The sequence below is a fragment of the Calonectris borealis genome, chromosome 10 (genome assembly GCF_964195595.1).
Source record: "Calonectris borealis chromosome 10, bCalBor7.hap1.2, whole genome shotgun sequence".
NCBI classification, from domain to species: Eukaryota; Metazoa; Chordata; class Aves; order Procellariiformes; family Procellariidae; genus Calonectris; species Calonectris borealis.
The window spans coordinates 15,711,595-15,732,532 of NC_134321.1; the positions used below are offsets into that span (position 1 = coordinate 15,711,595).

Consider the following 20,938-nt stretch of genomic DNA (forward strand, 5'->3'; position numbering starts at 1 on the left):
ACCAACCAATTCAATCTAAAGCTTGCCCAAGTTAGGGAAAAGGCTTTAATCAGGCTTGGACTCACTTTCTAAATGTGGCTGAGATATTTTATAGCTACTTCCAGAAACTAAACCTTCACTATAAATCAGCACAGCATATTACCTGCTCAGCTTCATACATGCACATGTGTTTCCTTAACTTGTTAATAAAAACTATTCTGCCTTATCATAAAAGCTAACTCCACATTTTCTTCTCTGAATCTTTTCAGAAATAGGCTAAAAGCACAATAAAACATCTTTCACTTATTTTATTTTCTTCCCATCGTTAATTAATGGAACAAATATATTATCATACTTAAAATACAGTCTGAAACTGTGATTTTAATATACTTTATTGAAAAAGTACACAGTTTTAAATTGTTTTCAATGGGACAAAGCAATGGTCACCTCTATCTACCAAGTCCTTTTTTGATGAATCATGACTACCATATGCCAAATTCACATCTGCATGACTTGCAAAGTAAAAAGATAAATCTTTTTTCAACATATCTTTAAGAATTTATATCACCAACAGTTTAAAATCATGAAATGCTGATGCTCTGACTATATTTCATCTCCTCTGTGTTGCACCATTTCCCAAATCACAGTTTATCCATGTATTTGCATGCCAATTGAACACATCAGTCAATGTCACCTTGAGAAAATCGTCAATAGCAGAGGAAGAAGAACAAGAGGAGGTTTAGCACTAAGGCCTGAGACACCACCACATTCTCTTGCATTTTCCTAAAGAAAAAAAAAAACACAAAGGAAAATAAATACAAGCCATTACACTCAATTATGATACATGATTATTTACCAAACTACATATGCAGAAGAGGATTGGTGCAAACAACAAAACCCATGAACTAAATACATGCAGGAAGAAATGCAGGTACACATTTTCATTTGAACAAGTTCAGATTGTAGACTGAAAGTGAGCGTGATCAACAAGCGTTACACAGTCCTCTCATGCCATATTTTAGGTCTCATTCTACATTGCATTACATTATCGAAGGCATGTTACTCCAGAGGAAAACGGATGTCTATGAACATGTGCTGTACAAGCAGCTGTAATCACATCCCGTCTCTATCAGATCTCCTTGGCACTATACAAATAAAATTATTATGCAGAACAGAGAATAGTAAATATGTGTAGTGATCCCTCCCAAGCAATACTATGTGTAAACATAATGACTATAGCACAACAGTCGAGGTACTGAAGCTAGTTACTGAAAAAAACATTAAGAGCACAAAGTTCCCAGGCATCTCTAATGAGGAATCTTGTGGTCAGTGCTTAAGCCAGAGTAAGTTCTCAGATATTCCTGGCTGCCAGTCTGTGCTCACATCTACCACGTTCTCTTATATGATACAAAACAGTCTACAAAAACAGCAAGTCAAGACATTGTCTACAGGAGTACTAAAAAATTTGCAGCACTTACAATGTCACTCACTTCTACTACTGTGTTCCGAGCGTTCAGAATATTTCCTGATGTTCCATCTTAGAAGATAGTTTTCCTATTTATTTTTTTAAAGAAATAAAACACCTACCAGAGTCTAAAAGAAAGGAAAAGTAGGTAGAAACTTACTTCAGGGTGAAATCCATGACAAGATTCTGGGCGTCTTCTTATCTTCTGAGATTTTAAACGTTCACATTTAAGGGATTCATTATGTACAAGGTAGTTAAGGAAAGATCTTTTGAGCATTGCATTTTAATGTCCTGAGCTTACATGAGTGTTTTGAAATGAATATAGTGAAAATCTTTCAGCTCCTTCCTTCCTCTCCATCAGAAACCCAAGGTGATATGTGTGATCAACACAAGAAAAAGAAGGTAATTCTAGTGCTTTCTCCTCAGTGATCCGTGGTTTAGACAGTATCATTTGCACTTACACTGCTAACCTGTCTTTCCATAATAAGTCTGCAATAAAAGCACACTGCAGGCTACTTTTGATAAATTCCAACTTATGTGAGAAAACAAATAAAAAGCGGGGCAACTAAAAATCAAGTGATATATTTACTTTGCTACATTTTTGTATTTTTGGAAAGTAGGATTCTGAAATATTTTCAATACTCCAGTCCAACCCTAAAATAAAAAGATATCTATATTGTAAGGAGTTTTATAAGTTCCAATATCAGCAGCTCCATTCTCATAAGGAAATTACAGGGCCTAATTTGAAAGATGTTCAGCTATCTAAAGATTACCATGGCCTTATGATACTTAAAGATGCACATAAGTATGTTTGCTTAATTTGTATTGGCTGTTCAAGAGAGGGAAAAATAAAAGTGAATTCTCCTTGAAAATAAGTAAGAATGCATTCTCAGCTGGCTTAACTTCAAACAGCGCCAGCACTTTAAAATGGTTAGTGACGCTTTCTTAAGTCACGTAATGCAAGCTTTACATAATAAGAAATTTTTCAGTATTTGCATCCTGAATCTTTTTCTTTGCAAAACTTTGCAAATAAAAGGATATACCTTATTTCTATAGGTGCCATGGTAATTGGTGGGACAGAGTCACAGAAGCATTCGTTATCTACTACCACCATGAAGAGATTGCTGCTTGGGATTTGCTGGATAACAAAAGACCTGCAAATTAAAAAGAAATAACGGTACCTTACCTGTATTTCTGAGCAACAGGTTTTGTTAGGGATTTTTGAACTTGTCAATGACACCCGTATTATAGTCACAAATATCATTGACTTTATATACTTTATATACCGTACTATATCTCCACACCTTGTAAAGTAGAGGGCCTTGGGCAATGCTTCCCTCGGTTCACAGAATATGGTTGTCCATTTTGAGATGTACATGATGCTGAAAGGTACACAGGTGAAGCAGAACGGATAGGCTTATACTGCTGATATGTTAACGTGGAGACTGGGACACAAGTGAATTACCAAGGAGTTTATCATATTTTTCTTTTTCAGATTTCAATACTGAATCTCTGCTTTATTATGAATACCTAGCTATGTATTTATGATCTGGAATTTTTAAGTACACATGAAACCTATCTGCAAAAATAATGAAGATTCTTCTGCAGCCACATAGTGATAACTCACGGTCCCAAACTTTAGCCTCTACAATCTCATTATGGCCTTTATTCACTCTGGGTCTTGCTTGAAGCAACACGAACTGCCGAGAAAGATCTCGGCTTTCCTCTGTCCTCTTGAGAGTCATTTTATTATGGAGCCAACAAAACAGAGATTAAGCCTCAAAATCTTCCTAGGTGAGGAGATTTATTTTAGAAAAATGACCACTATATGGTACAAATATGGTGATAACTCAGCACCACATTCAAATTAAGACAAAGTAGGCAACTCAAAAGGAGAACGAGAAATAAAGACATTGCTTGTAAAAAGGAAAGCACCCAGGGGAGACCAGGGAAGGATCCTGTGGGCACTATTCAATGATCCACATAGTTACAATGAGCTGAACTCTTAAGCACATACCAAAGAGAAAAGGGAGAGGAGGCTCAGCCAAATAGGTGCTGTTTAGCCTTTTATTTGAAACTCAGAACACAATACAAAGAAAGGCTTTAAGGCTCAGACTCAATTCTTGATGAATTTTTAAAACAATCTGTCAGAATTTATATATCGTATCAACAGAATATCTGCTATAACGAATATCATTGAAATCTCGCAATTCCAGAAATAAGGTGTTTTTCAGTGTGGTATGCTGGTAAATGTACAGAATGTTAAGTGAGGGTTTGAGCACCAAGATGATGTGGAGAGAAACATATTTTTCTTCAGACATCTTTATTTAAAATACATATTGTCTTACTAAAATAACTCCCTGCTTTTTCCAAAGATCACAGAAGATGAAATAGCGGAGGGGGCAGGGAATATTCAAACCTAGCTTCAGAAAAAAAAATTTGGAAAACTTACTATAAAAATGTTGCCAACGGAAAGATTAAACACTTTTCAGTATTTTTTAAACTTACTGAACCTCCATTAAAATTACACTTAGAGTGATCTGCAATATGTTAGCTTTATGTTTATACATGAAATATACATTTATGGCATAATGTAAAAGGCTGAACTTTATAAATGTACCTACCAAACAGCTGGAGCATGTAGTGAGACTGACATCATTGTAATGGAGCATCTGTGGCTTTGTGGATTTGTGTGTGGGAGAAATGGGGCCAATAAAAGGAAAGGAGGGAAAATCTTTAACAGACAATAACACCAAAATTGTACTGCATGAATTTCTCAAAACAGTTATGAATAAATCAAACCCTAAAGGACAGAAAAAAAAAAAACTAATTTTATTCTCAGAAATTGGCACAATTTGGATTTTGTGCAGTCTGAAACTTATATTTATTGTACCTTTAAAACTAGCTCAGAAAAGGACCTGAAGGGCATAAAGTGTTGAAACAATTAACTGGACACTAAATGACTCATTCTCTTTTTGATGAGAAGGGAGGAATCATTCTTCTGTTGTACCTACTGTGTGCCTGACACCAAGTTCTTCTGTGATAGCCCCTTTTTGTGGTCCCCAGGTGAATACTGAAGTGTGTGAGAAAGCATGTGCCATGTAGTCAGGCTCAAAGGTGCCATTTCATGAAAGGTGGGCACATTTCCCATTTCATTTCTTCTTTCACCCACTTCTCTGTGGTGGCAAAAGGGCTGTACAGTATAGGCTACTGCTTCCTCAAAGAAGGGGGGGAGGGGGGAAGTAAAAAAAATTTGGGAGCTTTTCCTATCATTTCACCTAGCTAGAATGAAAAAAGAAAGCATTTTAACCCAGAAGAAAGCTTCCACTACAGAGCTATGATTACTATATGGCTTCTCTGACAAAATAGTCAAAAACTACAAAGGTTTGTAGGAATTAAGTGATACAGGCAATTTTGCTAGACCTGGTAATTTGGGGAATGCAGTATATGCATGGCTTGATGGAAATTATGAATTAAAGGAACTGCAAAGAGCAATGTATTAGGTTAACTAAAAAAAACTATTTTACTTTAGGAATTATATGATAGATATCGACTAATTACACTGGTTCAGTTTACCAAACAGTGAATACTCTTACAAATCTACAGTCTGTTTATCTATTACAGATGTTTGTGAAGTGTCTAACCTTATGGTGACTGCCACAGAAAATGTGACTGTCATCTAAAGAGCCATAAAAAGATGAAACTTTTGACTCACTGCAGCATTTTTTTCCATATTGCATAATAATATCTTAACTAATATCTTGCAAAGTGGAACAACTAGCTTCTCATCCACCATACAAGACGTAAATTAAAAAGAAAATGTTATCTTCCACAACCAGTAAATGAATGTTTTCCCTTTCACAATTCTCAAACATAATCTTGAAATGAAGTTGTAAAGCCAAGTGCGTGTCCTCACCAGTCATTGACTTGTGAGGTCACAGCCAAAGGATTAACATATCAACAAGTGAGGACAGAGGATTGAAGACAGAGATTGAGTTGAGCAAATAATTAAGGGCAAAAAAAAATTATGTCCAATTTAGCTTTCTTTTCTATTAATAGAATGTGCATAAGCAAACTATATTTCTTTCAGCTGCTGTAATTTAAGGTCATTTCGCAGTCACGAGTTATTCTTATCCTCACTAGATCAATGGCAAAGAAGTTTCTGCCAGTCATAACCACTGCAGTTGCTCTGTGACTATTCAGATAATTCACATGGCACTGCTTCCATGCCCAAACTGGATAAAGCACACAATCATCCCAGCAGCAGGTCTTCTGTTTGAGTTCAACTTCCAGTTTCCATGGTGACATGCACATGCATCTTTGAAATTCATTTTGAGTGAATGTTCATGCCAGTACATCTCAGGAACCGAACGCTCACAGAAAACAAAAGGTGCATAAACACAGTAGGAACAAAGTCTTTCAAATACTGAAATATTCCACCAACGTGTTTCATTGCGTACGCCAAGATTCAGTTGCAAGGGAGAAAAACCTCTAGCAAAACAGCTTCCATGAGTGCAGTGGGAAGTAAAGAAAGTTGCTGACAAAGTAATGCAAATGGTTTTGTCTTTCAAGTGAGCTCCACTGTGAGTCTCTAAAGTTTATATTACAGCAAGCATTTCTGAGCACCTGCTGGCTTAGGCTGTCATCTGTGTCACTGGCAATATAGGAGCCAACTCTCAGGGACAGAGTAAGGGGTTTTATTGAACTTCATTGCTGGTTTAACAATCAAAAGAAAGTCTATGTTTAATAGCCTGTGTTTAATACTTACGGAGAATGCTTCATGTTTAAAGGGTAAAGCTCTTTTTGTGTTAAGTAATGTAAATCTTTTGATTTGAACCTCTTTCCTTTACACCAGTATCATCACCATCATTTGATAGTGACAGCATGGAAAAAGCCTTGCATATGTCTCCATATATAAAATGGAATAAACTGTTGGGGTTCCTGTTATGTTGAAGCCACACTGAGTCGACAAGAACCTTATTAATGATTTCTCCTCCATCTTTCATCCACTGAGGAACTAGTTTGGTTTATTTGATGTGAAGGTTCAGAGGCTTAAAACAGACCTGAACACAAACTGCTTCTTGACTTTGCAGGGAAGGTGAGGAAGGAAGCAATTTAATACTTGAAAGGGGGAGAGAGAGAAGAAGGAAGAAAATCTAGTCATGCCAAACTATTTTGTTAATGAAGTAAAAATAAGAACAGAGAGTAAATCTGCAAGAAAGTCTGTATTTTGAGTCAGAGCATTACACAACACTTTTCTCATGTTGCACACACTTTATCTGTTTCTTTGTAACCTATTTCTGTATTGGCCCATATAAAAACATCTGCACAAATATCATACAAATTTATCTGGAAAAAAAAACCAGCTTCATGTTTTACTTGGAAATAGTAAATATTTGCTCAAAAATGCAAGTATTTATTAATCTGTTCCTTGAAAATTAATTTTTCATTGTGGAATGAAACAGGAAAAGACTTGGAATTCAAGTACTGCTGCATTCATAACTATATTTGCTGAAGTTGTGCTCATGAAGGCGTGATAAGAAAGCACACTTTTAATGTGTGTCTGGTGGCTAAATGACTCTTCCCAAAGAGAACTAGTTCCTTCTAATTTCTTAAGATAGTCTAGAATTTGGAAAGCATCATAGTAGGACTGTAATACAAATCTTGGAGGGCAGTCACACCAGCTGCCTTTATGCATGTAACTCAGGTTCCCCCATCAGAAGGGTAATCATCTCCAACTCTGAACAGAGTACATGCAGAGACGCAGACTACTCGAGGATAATTCAGAGCAGGAGCTTGGCTTCAGTGATCTGAATCATCCTCTGCAGGAGGGTCTTTCTCTCTCTTTAATGGCTAAATAGTGATCCTGCAGCGAAATGCATCCTGAAGGGGGTGAAATGTGATGCCTAAGGCTAAGTGCAGACTACAACACCTGCTCTAAAAGAGCCAGCACACTACATTCAAACCTGGTTTTTTTCCAATATGAATCTCTTTCTTTTGCTGTATATATAAAAGTTTTCATAAGTTATAGTTATTATTATATTGTTATCATAATAATTTCTTCTACAGACTATGTTTTAAAAAAAAACAACCTAATTTCAAAAATGTCAGCTCTTTTTCTTGTTATAAGAATTACTTTCTCCTGTAAAGAGGAATAATGAGAAGATATACTCAACGCAGTAGAGGAGTAGGGACTGAGCTGACACTACCCTTGCTGCACTGCCCGCTTTCCACACTGTGTGCTTCTTTCTCTTCCTTTCACCTTCCAGCCTCTGAACCTCTGGGGTGGCTAAGTATCGGTAAGGCAACTGGGAGAGGGACCAGACTCCCTGGAAAGGAGGCAGATGTTCCAAGACGGGGGGGAAAGGGCAGGGACGATAGGACAAGCAGTGTCAGTGCCCTGTGGGAACGGGACAGAGGAAAGAAGGTTATTAGTTGCTGCAGCAGGTGGCTTTGTTGTGGAGCCTCTGCAGTCTGTCCCCTTTGGGATTTCAGAGCATCTCCCACATTGATGAAAACAGGCACAGCACTAGCAAGGCAGAGCTAGACCCTTTTTTCCTCCTGGCAGCTGTAGTTATGAGGCTGCTATATCTCCTGAAGTAAGAAGACCAGTTTACTGGCCAACTTGAAGATCACACCCTTCTGTAAGTCACTTATTTCCTTGCTTAATGCAGGTCATTGCTTCACTACAACTACCTGAATCATAAGGTGCAAAATCTGTATGTGGTAGGCTTAACATCTTGTCTCTGAAATGCTGCCACCTTCAACTTTCCTTTCCTAACATAGCTGGCTCCATAACAGGCAAAGCTAAGGGAATTCAATTTCAAACATACAAGAGATGTGTCCTGTCCAGCTAAGCAAACTTAACCTTTAGGTTGTTTGCTCTCTACTATTTGACTATAACATCTGCTATTAAAGGAAATCGATATTACTGTTAAACAGTTTAGCCTCTGTATTTCCATGCAGGAGAGAGAATCCATTTCCTTGTCCACTGATGTTAAGTTTTGCACAGGACATAAACTGAACACAGACCTGAGGTTTCCCTACCAATAAGCAGCGACTTACGTAGCCCCAGACACCCCCAATCTTAAGGAGATGTGTTGAATGCAGCATATTTTGTAGGGGACTGAGGGCGGAGCAGACAGCTGTAGAGAGGACACAGTCATATTAGACTGTTCAGACTGAGGAGCCCAAATACCACCATTTATTGGTCACTTGGACTGAACTATTTTCCTTTTCCTGGCTTACAACCATGCTGCCATTAGCTGGTGGCCAGTGACACCACTACATGACTTGTTTAACAGCAAAGAATGGTAACAAACCTCCTAACAGCATTCAGAAATCTCTGATTTTCAGATCCATTTTCCCCTTCTTTCTTCAGACAGCTGCAAAGGTCGCAAAGTGTTTGAGGGAACAAAACAAATGACAAGCAGCACGGAACTCTGAAGATACTCACAGGATAAGACTACACTTGAGGAACCAAAAATTTAGAGAAAATATCTTCCCATTATCCTGCAGAATGGAAGATATTTCTTTGTAATTTGAGGATGATCTGAGCACAGCACCAACATTAAAAGCAATTCAACTTGTTTAAAAACAATGCTGCGTGTTTCTAGTTAAAACTTAATTCTTGTTTTCTCACAGAAATACTGCATTATTGTGCTTTGTTTTAAAACACACTTGTTCATAAATAAGAATTATTGATCTATATGGTGTATTTTACAAACAATATGCATTTTTTAAATTTTACTAAAACATGCTGCTATTATATCTGTACTCATGACAACAGATGCTATGCCATAGAATATGTGGTCATGATAAATACATGGCTTAGGCAGGATTTTAATCCTATAAACATTTAAATGGCTGTTCAGATCCATCTTTAATTTCATGTTCAAGAGCTTTAACAGCCTGATTCAAGGGGAAAAAAAAAATCCATATGTGTATTTTTCATTTGTTTCTGTAATGACCGTAGAAACACTTTAATACTATTGTTTAATGTTACAGTGATGACTATGGGATTTGCATTCAAATTATGACTAGAATAATATCTCATTCTTGTGTTAGCATATGTCACTCATGTACATACATAATCCTATCAATCATTTTTAGGAGGCAATAGAAAAGATCTTTCAGCTGCCAGTTGTTTTGCCCATGCAAATGAATCCTACAAAGCATGGAAGAATTTCACTGTGTGTAGTTTGAACTGAAATAAACTGAGGGCAATATTTTCAAATTGGCAACCTAAACACATGCACAAAGATGTGAAAAAGTAGTCTGAATTTCCATGGTACTCAACTCCGATAGCCCCTGCTGGGCACTCTGATGCTTGAGCATCTCTGTAAATTCAGCCATACCCCTCCAAGCCATTCAGTGTATTTTTTGAGTGCAAACCTGCATTAATGAAGTTTGAGTATTTTGGATTAAGATTAGTTGTTACTTTGGGATTACATTTCATAACTGTCAAATTTGATCTTTCCTATTTTTTAGAGAAAGAAAAAACATACCAGCACCAGGGTACAGTAAATGGAAAATATTGTGCACTCTGCACTCAAATATGTGTTACTCACATAACTGTTGGTTGCAAACGTTCAACCCTAATGGTCTGGAACAAACTTTAAGCATTCAACTGAAGTGCAGATATCCGCTGTGCTGTTTCCCAACTCCCATCATGTGCTTTCCAGGCTGCTGGCTACGTTTCCAACCCACATTTCTCTCACTTATCACATTTTTTTAAATGAATGAATGAAATGTTTATATCACAGTCAAATTGGGCTACTTGGGTTTTTTTCAAATAAATGATGATAGAGAATGGAATATCTTTAATGCAATTTATAAAAATAACATATATGCCAATAACAACATTTCTGAGAGCTGCAGCAGTTAAAGTATATAAAAAAAAGCAGCTAGTGGTTCCCTCATATAAAAAGAGACAGATAAACTCTCAGCCTCAGGCCTGCAACCTGACCCCATGCTAGCAAAATATTGCTACCACGTATAGCCTGCCTGACTTCAGCACAATTTGGTGTCAGTATAAACATACCTACTCCAAGCAAAGTTTAGAATCAAGGATTTAAACGAACAATATCATCCTCACCGTTCCTGTGTCTGCTGAAGGCTTGCAACCCCGGAGAGCTGTGGCATGGTTGGCAACCACCTTGTTTCAGATAAGAAACCCCAGAAGTGCCATTCCTCTTTCATTATCAATCCGGGGATGCTTTCTCAAATAACTGATGCTCAGATAAGAGTACCTTACCAACAGCGTATTAGAAATTTTACAAACATCGAAAAGCTTTGAGTATATAGAATTTAGTATGAAAAAAGTACTTGGTGTAATGAGGAATTTGACAATGCTCCTAAGCTTTCTAGTCCAGCCGCCCACCCTTATGAGGATGTAAGATAATGGAGAGTTTTAGATCACTAGGTTTAAAATGGACTGCAAAATTTTTGCAAAGAAACCAAGCTCAGAAATCCCACAAACTTTAAATATGAGTCAAGGTTCATACCCCTAAGCAAACCTGAGCTTTAAATAACTCAGGTTATTTAAACTTTAGCAACAATTGAGAAGACCACACCTGAAAGAATTAAGTACACTGTTAAAACTCTATAATATTTTAGGTAATATCTAGATGTTCCCTGCATGGCACTCAAATCTTAAGATTCATGTTGTTTTTCCAAGTTAAAGGCTATTAAATATCTATTAAGATCTCAAATCCTTTATAAAGAGAAGTGCTAAATTTACAGACGCTTAAGTCATGTTTGCATTGTTTTTCATCAGACTATAATATAATATGAATATATTATAAACTGAAATGAATTTCCTAGTGATAGCAACTCTTTACAAGTGTGCCTGGCTTTAAAAATTCACTGCAACGTTTTCCAATTTTAAGAAGTTTTCCTATTCCAAGCCATCTTTGAGATATAGATAGATATAGATATATATTTTACTACTCAGCTCAATACATTATGGCATTCATACAACTTTTTAAATCTCCTGTCATTACAAAGCATCCTTTCCTTGTGTCAGCTACTATCTATCATTTGGTTAATATTTATAACTGCTTGTTTAAAATGTAAAATTATGTTAACTTTTAAGGAGTGGTAATATTTACATTTTATAGCACTACCGAGCTTAACTATGAACAGTGAATGGGTGGAGATCAGCACCTTCCCACACAGTTGTTTTATTTATAAACTTCTCAAGCAATTCAGCTCTAGGCTGATTTGGAAGACATAAGCAGGGAAGTGGGGAGTTAAGAGAGAATGTACATCTCATCCTACTTCTAAGGAAAAAACCTACAGTGAAACTAATGACAACATTAATAGACTGAATTGTTAGGAAGCTGACCTATGTAGCTTCAAGATTTTACTTACAGATGGACCACATGGTCAGTGCTATGAAGTCTCCTAATGAAAAAGTTGCACACATTTGCAAGAAAAGACCACTGTACATTTCCTCATCTTTCTCTTCTTTCTATAGAGTCCCCCTCTTATTCAATATATATTCCTTGCCATTAAAAATGCCCTTTGAAGAAGATTACTATGGTCACAATTTTTTTTACATTAAATATACTATTTCTCCTTTGATCCACAGGGATTCTTTCATTTTTTTATGATGATTTTTTAGCTTTTTTATGACAATTACAATGCCAAGCAAATTGAGAGAGAGAATCTGAATACAGATTTGCATGGTTTTGTCAACTAAGTAAACAAACTCCAAGGTTTTGATTTTTTGGAGAACACTGACATAGAAACTGAGAATAATAAAGACAGACTATTTTCAATGTAAGGTGGCATTCTGTGTATAAGCAGCTACAATACTCCTGAATTCAACAACCACACTAAAAATGTTCTGAAACAAAAAAGTAATATTGAAAATCTTTGTCTATTTAAAAACAAAAAGAAACCAAGCAAACAAAAAAAAACCACCTTGAAAACTGTCCAAAGGATTGTTAAACTAATGACTGGAAGGCACAGACCTGCCTGGTAACTTATATATGTCTTGCCCTATTATTTCATATACCAATTTTCTTAAATGAAAATAGTAATTTACAGTGTTTCCTGAACTGGTCATTCAAAATATACATTATCAAAGGGTAGAGTTAACTTACCCATACAGTGACTTTAAATTGCACCTGCATGACAAACATTATAATCACTGTTGCCTTTGGAGTGAAGAGGAAGTTACTCAGCATACAATTGGAGATGTGTGGCTAACACACAGGATAGGATTTTAAACTAAGTATAAAGACCTTTAATAAACAATTCTAGCAGTTTAAATTGCATAATTTGATACTTTTTACAAGGAAAGAACGGGGGAAAAAAGTCTTTTGGGATCTTCTAGAATTTTGGGGTTTTGGCTACCATAAGTTTCTACCAATACTGCTGTTGCCGCAAATATAAAGACTTTTTGACACTCATAAGTATTCTGCAAGTTTGGAAGATTTGATTTTCAAAACAGAGGTGCAAGATGACTCTGTAGACTAAGATTTTGATTCTTGAGGCTTCAACAATTAACTACCAAGGTATGAAATACACTGAGCTTCCCTTGAAGATACTCCTTGAGTTCCACGCACATCTAAGCAAGCTCTCAGAGGTTAAGATCTTTCAACATTGCCCCGATCAGCAGTGAGCAGTTTGACTATAGCACACCTGTGACTCAACATGGGCATAGGTCAAAACCATTTGTGTGCATGGTATCACGTGTGTACTTGGCATGGTTGCTGAAAAAGCAAGCATGTAAAAACATACAGTCTGAACAAAGTATAGTGAAATATAGAGAACATTTGGTTTTCTTCAGGGTCCTATAAGATGGATACAGTAAAATGAATACAACCCAAAATGTCTTCTAGAAGGCTGACTATAATTTGCTGCCGAAACTACTCCAGGAAATCTACAGGGATATTCTGATGTATAGATAGAGCTCCAAATGAGAAGAAATTGGCCCTTGATGCTTTACTTTTATGTGGCAAGCTGATTTGTTTAGAAGTAAACTAACTACATCTGAAAAGGCAAACGATTATTTATTTCATGGGAAATTGAACTGCGTATTTATTTACACATTTTAAACACGATCAAGTACAGCAGTTTGGCAAGCTTCTACTGAGAAAGAAATGCAGAAATATTTTAGCAAATGGCGGTATGTCTCCAGATTAAGTGGTTTTTTAAAACCATTACCATTTTAATGTCTTCAGATTGCACTATTCCTGACACTAATAAACTCGTGCCTTGAACAATCTGAATCTAATTTGTATTGTTATTTATCTGTTACTGCCAAATAAGCGCGTTCAGTGGACAAGTCTGAAATTTGCCATTTTATATCCACATGAAGTGTTCAGTGTCATCCCGAACTATAATTCCACTGCCATACCTCTTTTTATTGACAATGAACAGCACTCAATGCCCACTCTATAAGAAAGCAAGAGAAGGCATTTGGTTTATTGATGATTTTCCCTGTTAAATAATTGTCTGCTTACTAACACTCCAATGGGCCAAATATATAATACATGGGACAGTGTTTAATCAAGTAAGTAGTTCCTATCAATTTTACAGGCAATTTACATGTGATATACAACAAAGCAAAGGGAACACTTACATTCACCTTGCGCGATTAAAACACACAAGTCTTTCCCAGGGTTAGGATGATTGTAGCTACATACTTCCTTGCTAGTGAAAATATGGCTTTCTCATATTTACTTTTCTCTTTATTTTGTGTCTTAAGACTGTGCACAAAGAATCAACTGGGAACAAAACAGTTTCTTTGGGTTTTTGGTATTGACCTTGTGGACCCACGAATGCTGCTATTAAAAGAGAAGGGGGCTTTGCTCCCTGGGTCACTGGAAGTAAGGCCAGATTTTTGATCTGCATCCAAGTCCAGCATGTCATCACACACAAACAGGAGAGGATAAAAGGGCAGATTTTTAAGCATTTGACTGTGCAACTGCTGCCTGATTTGTATACCCAGAGTTTCTACAGTTGAACATGCAAATTTGGCAACTATGTACTCAAATGGTTCCTTGCAACTTTGAAATTTTAAAATATATGTATATATATTTAATGTACACATAGTCAGATGAGTAAATTGCTGTGCCTACAGAAGATCTATACCCACACTCATATCAGCCTGAATTAATGCTGAAACTAATGGTATTTTCCTAAATGAAGCTAAATGAAAACATCTGAATTTTCATGCAACGAGATTTGCAATTAGAGAAAACTTTTTTTTCTTTGTTCTACAGAGAAATGAGTGGATATACTAAAAAGGTCAGGTAACTTTCTCTGGTCAAATATCATGACAGCCATCATCCTTTCTAATTTATAACAACAACTTTGGCTCTCTAAGGATGCTTTCCTTAGACATTTTTAGTGCTTTTTAAGTATCAGCAATTAAACTTTGCAATGCTGAGATCACCAGAAAGCAAAAACTGGTAATGTAACCAGTGAGAATTGCTGAAGAACTTTGGTTGACATGCTTACTTGTATTAAAAATTGGCTAACACGTTGGGGCAATACCTCATAAAACTGCAAGCAGCATTGAGATGCTTGTTTAGCCAAAGATTTCAAATTTAATGTCTAATCAAAAACACATCTCTGAGCAGCACAACGCCTTTAAAACCCATATCAAGTGCGTTTGGCATTAGTGTAGTTCTGACTCCACAGAAAGAGTGCTAGTCAACACTGATAAAGAAAAAACATTTCTCTTTAGCAATTAACTATTTCCAATACTGAAGCTGCCATAGAACATTCAACAGTCTATCATCTGAGTTTTCAGAAGTAATGCTTTTTTTTTTTTTTTTTTTAAGTTTTTTGCTATAAAAGGAAATAGCTTACTGGAAAATATGAATGCATTTCAGATTTTTTAAAAATCCCAGTTTTTCTGTCTTGTTGACAGTGCTTAGAAAATGTGGGTTGACTTGTTTTTGATTGCTGTTTAAATAACAGATTAATTTAATAATCGTTGGGATATTGAATAACAACAAATTATGGGGTGGGACAGCCAAACCCTGACCCTAATGACATTCTCATGTTAATTCTTATTTTCTCTTAGGCTCCTGCTTTCTTAATAAAACCTATATTTTTGAAAATTGTTTTTAAACATTGCAAATTATCCCAAAGTAGCATTTATTTTTTGCTAGTAAGAGATAAGTTTACATATAGAGAGTGTATTTTATAGGTCTGTATACATTTAGTGCCTGACTCAAAGTCTGCCTAAGTGTATACGTGCCCTTCCATTAATTGAATAAGTTTCAGAGATGGCTGAAAAGGTGAGCCGGCTATTTACAAAGTAATTAACATGTAGTCCTTTCTACTGTGTGATTTATTTGTGAGGATACTTTGATTTAAATCCAAGCACCCATGATTAAAAATTATGATTGAAAATGTTTATAAGAATAAGGCTTAGTTTTCATACCTACGGTTGGTAACTGTTCCCCTGGGTAACTGTGAAGTGCGGAGTATCTCTATAAGATCAGTAATAGCACACCCAGGATGGAATAAGACTGAGCCTCTGACTCTCACTATGTGACCATATTGACTGTGACTTTGTTAGCAATAACACAGTATTTGTGCTCCAAAATATCTTATCTAAGTAACATTATATGGTTTCAATTAACATCAGTCATCATTTTTACTTCTACTAAGAGACTGCTTTTAGTCTCCTTTTTCAGACAAGGGCTCTATAGTAGTGCCTGACACTGTAGGAACAAAAGACAGTGACTTGAATGAGTAACTTGTGACACAAACTTTCTTGCAGCAGAGTGTTTGCACAACTTTTGTTTCCAAACCTGTTCACAATATACTGGTTTTTCAATGTCTTTCAAATAGGTTTGCAATACTAGAGTGGATGTATATTCATCTAAATATTTACAAATATCATCTTCTATTTGTAATCAAGATTTGCAAGTATATATCACAAACAGATTAATCTATAACATGACCCAAGGAGGACACAGAAAATAATCCCACCGACTCAAAGGGATCTGAATCGAGATGCCATGCAGATTAACCATTGAACACAGTGTCCATTCAAGACTCACTGCATATAAGGCTGAACCCTAATTTTGACTGATTGAGCCCATCTTTCCTAAATTACAAGTATTAAGCAATAGCCTTGCTTGTAAAAATATTTATTGGTACTGAGGCCATGAAACAGAAAACTGGGTCAGAAGATGTAGGTCTACAAAGGACTTTGGGTCAAATTCCTTAGCTGTTCTGCGGGAAAGTGTCCTGGGTTATAACAAAAATATTTGGAATCCAATGCAGTCTGCAATCTTAGATGCAATTTGTAGATTGTTAATGACAGTGGGTAAATGGTACAACGAAGAACTTTCCCATGAGAATCTAACAATTCTTCTGGATTATTTCTTTAGGTTTTGCCATTGCTTGTGGAGAAAAATAATGGGTGCCTTGAGATCAGTTTGTAACTTACAGGGTTTTCTTTTATTTTTTTGTTCCACTGTGGAACACAAAATGTTTTTCTATGAAAAAGATCTTAGCGCATTATTTTTGAAATACTATAATTTTCACTAAATTCAGTTTCCAACTCAGTGGTGTCCAAGTATTGCAGAATTGTGTTATTTTTGAAAGTTATTTCCTTTGACCTGAAGTTACCTAGGAAGACAGACTGAAACCTGCATTCCTTTGAGAAAACCTGGTCCTGTTAAATTAATCTTCTTTTCACATAATCATGTCTGTTTGCAATATTTAAACATAAGAGGAGTATGATAACTTGTTGCACAAATTCTCAGTAATCTTCTGCTAAATGATCACAAAATAAGGCTGCTTGAATTCTACAATGCTGGCATGAAGCACTCATAGCATTGTAACATACATTGTGTTTGATATGTCAAGTGGAAAAGTCATGGCTTGATTTTGTTGAGTTTGTACTTTTCAGGCAGTGGGACCTATTGTTACACTTAAAGAGTTCCCTAGGATCGATTTACAAAGCACTTTCATACTTCTATCCCACACAGCCATATAAAAACACTTATTCATACTAGACATTAATAATTTCCTTATAATTAAAAGTTGGTCAGCAGCAAATTAAAAGTGAATATTAGCACTTAAAATATATCTCTATCTATAGTGTAATTACTCCTATTTCCTGTTTTAAAACAATGAAGATATTGAGGAGAAAATTTAGGAGCAAGTCCAGAAACACACCTATTGACTTCAAAGAGAGGAAGTTTTCACCTTTATTTGCTAATTGCATATTGGTTTATTCTGGAAAGGGAGAGTTGTAACAATTTTTGACTTATAAATTCTTCCTGACATTTATATGGATAGATAAATTATTGCTGTAAATACTACTCTCCTTTGTGATGATTACCTCTCAGCATAAAGGAAATCCAATTAAGAGACTTACTGAAGTACAGAAATTTGCATAAACAATACCTATGCAATTCTTCAATTACAATGTACCATAACTACAGTAAAAACGTCACTGCACATAGGCACTAAATGCAGAGAAAAGACATTTTTCAGTATGAAAGAGGAAAGCTAGACTGAAGTCTCTCTCTTTCAACCCTACAAGGGACAACTTTACAGTAGCAATGGTAGAACCCACAAGGTTGCAGCACTGACAGGTGAGATTTGTTACTATTAACTCAGCTTCCCCGCACTGACAGTTTGGAGGATAGATTTAATCCTCTCCCACTCTTTCAGCCTAACAATTCTAAGAAGGAAACACTGTTTGGCATTCAAGTAAAACAACCAGATCTCACTGTACCACAAGGGAACTTCTAACCTATCCAGCAGGGTTTCACTCCTGTATAGGAGAACTAACAGCACTAACCTTTTAGTATCTAAATCTTTACAGACTATGCCCTTAGAACGCTGCCTGTGTCGAGGAAAAGTCTTAAAACATTCGCTATTCTTTGAAATTAGCATAAGTCTCTACTGGTTTTACATTTTTTGGTAGAAAATAATAGGCACTGCTTTAATTTAAGAGTATCAAACTTTTAAATGACCCCTGTAATAAGAGAAATGACACCCTGACAGAGGCCATTATGTAAGATAAAACATAACAGACTTGTACGTTCTTCAACATAACCTTGAATAATTCAGTTTTACTGCTTTGTCACAAACAGTTGTATAAAAAAAAATTGAAAGGGCTTACTTGAAACAGTCATCGCAAGCAATATTCCCCGTGGTCTCCTTTATAGTGCGTTCGGAAACAAAAGCTGGATATTCAGTATCACAGGGCTCTAGGGTTTGTTTCAACCTCTGCGCTATAGGCACAGGAAAAAAGTATCTTGATGTTAACATGGGAAGAACAGCACACAAAATTCTGAACAACATGAGATGCTGCATTACAGAGCTCACAGAGAACGGAAATGTTACTCAGCTTCTGCCACCCTGTGAGATTTCCTAGGCAGTGCATAACGCTATTTTTTCAATTAAAAAAAAAAAAAGTTTACCCATGAAATGTAATTTTGTAAGACATAACTGTTAAAGTAGTTATTCATGGTTTAGCCATTGCCAATCTACTTTACATTTATGCACAAGCATTTATTCTTTTTCTGTAGATCCAAGATGGACTTACTGTCATTCTTATTTCAGTGATGCTGTACATCACTTAGCTATAATGTATGGGGGTTTACATTTATTTGATATCTAAATTGTGGTACATATTACTGAAACCAAAACGCTTTTTTGGGATTATAGCTCGGGAATCTTTGCAGAGTTTCATCAGTTAGGGGTGGGGGGGCAGAACTGATACTTTGCCCAGAACCAATGCTTGTTATCTGCTTCCCCAAATAGTAATAATTAAGACTCCTTAACACTTTTAATCTGAAGCCCTTGCAGTGCAAGGGAAAAGAAAGTGTCACTATTTACATCTTAAAGATCAGGAAATTGAGGTACCAGGAAGCAGTGAGACTGGTTCAAGGTCAAACTACAGGACAGCAGCAAAGTTGGGAACGGAAGGCAGCTCTTCTGACTCTCACACTGATGTATCTGTCAGACAATGTCTCTCCCTCATTCCCTTTCTTTTTCCTCCCCACCCCTTCATTCTTCCTTAACACAAAGATACACTTGCACATCAGCACAAATGTTAAGCCTATCTTAAACTAATTGCTAAGTGAGAAAACAAGACAAGGTATGACAAAAATAGATTACACTAAACAGGCTCTTGGACTCAACAGATCTTCCATTCAAGATAATCTGTTTCAGAGCCAGTGCTGTATCTACTGCACAGTGCCAGGGGAATGACCAAAACTGCACTAGGTCATGCATTTCTGAACTGTTCATAATTTTTGTATATAATAAAAAAAAATATTCCCCCAAATGCACGGATCTCAAGGCAGGTACTAAAGTTGGTCAGAAAAGTGTTGGTATTTCTGATGTTTTCACTATGGTCATGACATATTTAACAATTTAGCATTTTTTAAAAAATTGTCTGACTAGCTCTACTGCACCTTCTCTTCTGTTCTCCTTATCTGTTGCCAAGAATGATTGAAATTTATCACCTGTATTTCGGGTCTACCCTCACTTGTATCACCATATGGCTTATGTAACAAAGAGGCTGCCAAAGATCCATGAGTCTCAGATTTCCAGCACCTCGTTACAGTCCAGAAGATGCTGGGGTTGCCCAAGGTTTAGGGCATCAGTTTCTTCCCTCTCATTTTCAAATGTGATTGAGATTATAAGATCTTGTGCAGCAGTAGTTTTCGTACTAGGGTTTGGTAAATTGGCAGGTGTGTGTGGACCCTCTAGGATCTTCATCATATGTGATGTTCTATTAATGTCACAATTTGAGCAGGAAGCAATCTCCTCATTACAGGAACTGTTTTTTTTTCCCTGAGCTTTGTTAAGCATTGTTAAGTAAAAAAATGTGCAAGTTCATTAGTTTTAATTTCATGAAGTGCAGTCATAATTATTACAACTCTTAGTGATAACGTAGCGGCTACAGAACATACCTAAGCATGTGCTTTTCTCTCCTGTTGACTTCTCTCTTGTGAAATCTCTCTTGCTTTTGCTTTACTAACGTGTTGGTTTCCAAACAACTATCACTTGCTGCCTAACCAAATTCGAACTGGGCAAGCAATACCATAAAAATGATGACATTCCAATGAGCATGATGAGGGGGTATTTTCAATACTCTTACTCATCAAAGAAATGGAGCAAGTGAGCTGTGTAGTTAAAACTTCACTTTCAGCTAAAACATGAATGAAAATCCCTCAATCATGCTTGCCTGTCAAAGTGCTGTAATGATAGTTTTGTCTTTAAGGAAAGAAAGGTTGCAAGTTATTAATGCTTGTCTTCTGTGGTTAGTACATGCTTAAAATACAAAACAGACATTCACTTTCATGAGATGAAGAGGGATGTTGTCTTTAAAGGATATTTTCCCTAACATACAATGCAAGTGCCATTGGATGTTTCATGTCAGGATATATTAAGCCATATTTGTACAGTACACTTGAAAAAACATCCAAAAAAATTACCCGTTCCCTGCACTGGCTGCTTTGCGCTGTTCTGCAAACACCAAGGACTAAG

The 20,938-nt window shown here is 36.3% G+C and overlaps 1 protein-coding gene across 1 annotated transcript in view; it reads right to left on the reverse strand.

The window, feature by feature from the left end:
- Positions 1-374: 374 nt before the first annotated feature.
- Positions 375-20,938, reverse strand: part of CACNA2D3 (calcium voltage-gated channel auxiliary subunit alpha2delta 3) — a 471,854-nt gene continuing 451,290 nt past the window's right edge. Inside the window, exons 35-38 of the mRNA XM_075159074.1 lie at positions 18,561-18,672; positions 2,486-2,598; positions 1,605-1,687; positions 375-762 (exon numbers count right to left, since the gene is read on the reverse strand). Of these exons, the coding sequence (XP_075015175.1) occupies positions 670-762; positions 1,605-1,687; positions 2,486-2,598; positions 18,561-18,672 (401 nt within the window). The 3' untranslated portion in view covers positions 375-669. The remainder of the gene's footprint in view (positions 763-1,604; positions 1,688-2,485; positions 2,599-18,560; positions 18,673-20,938) is intronic.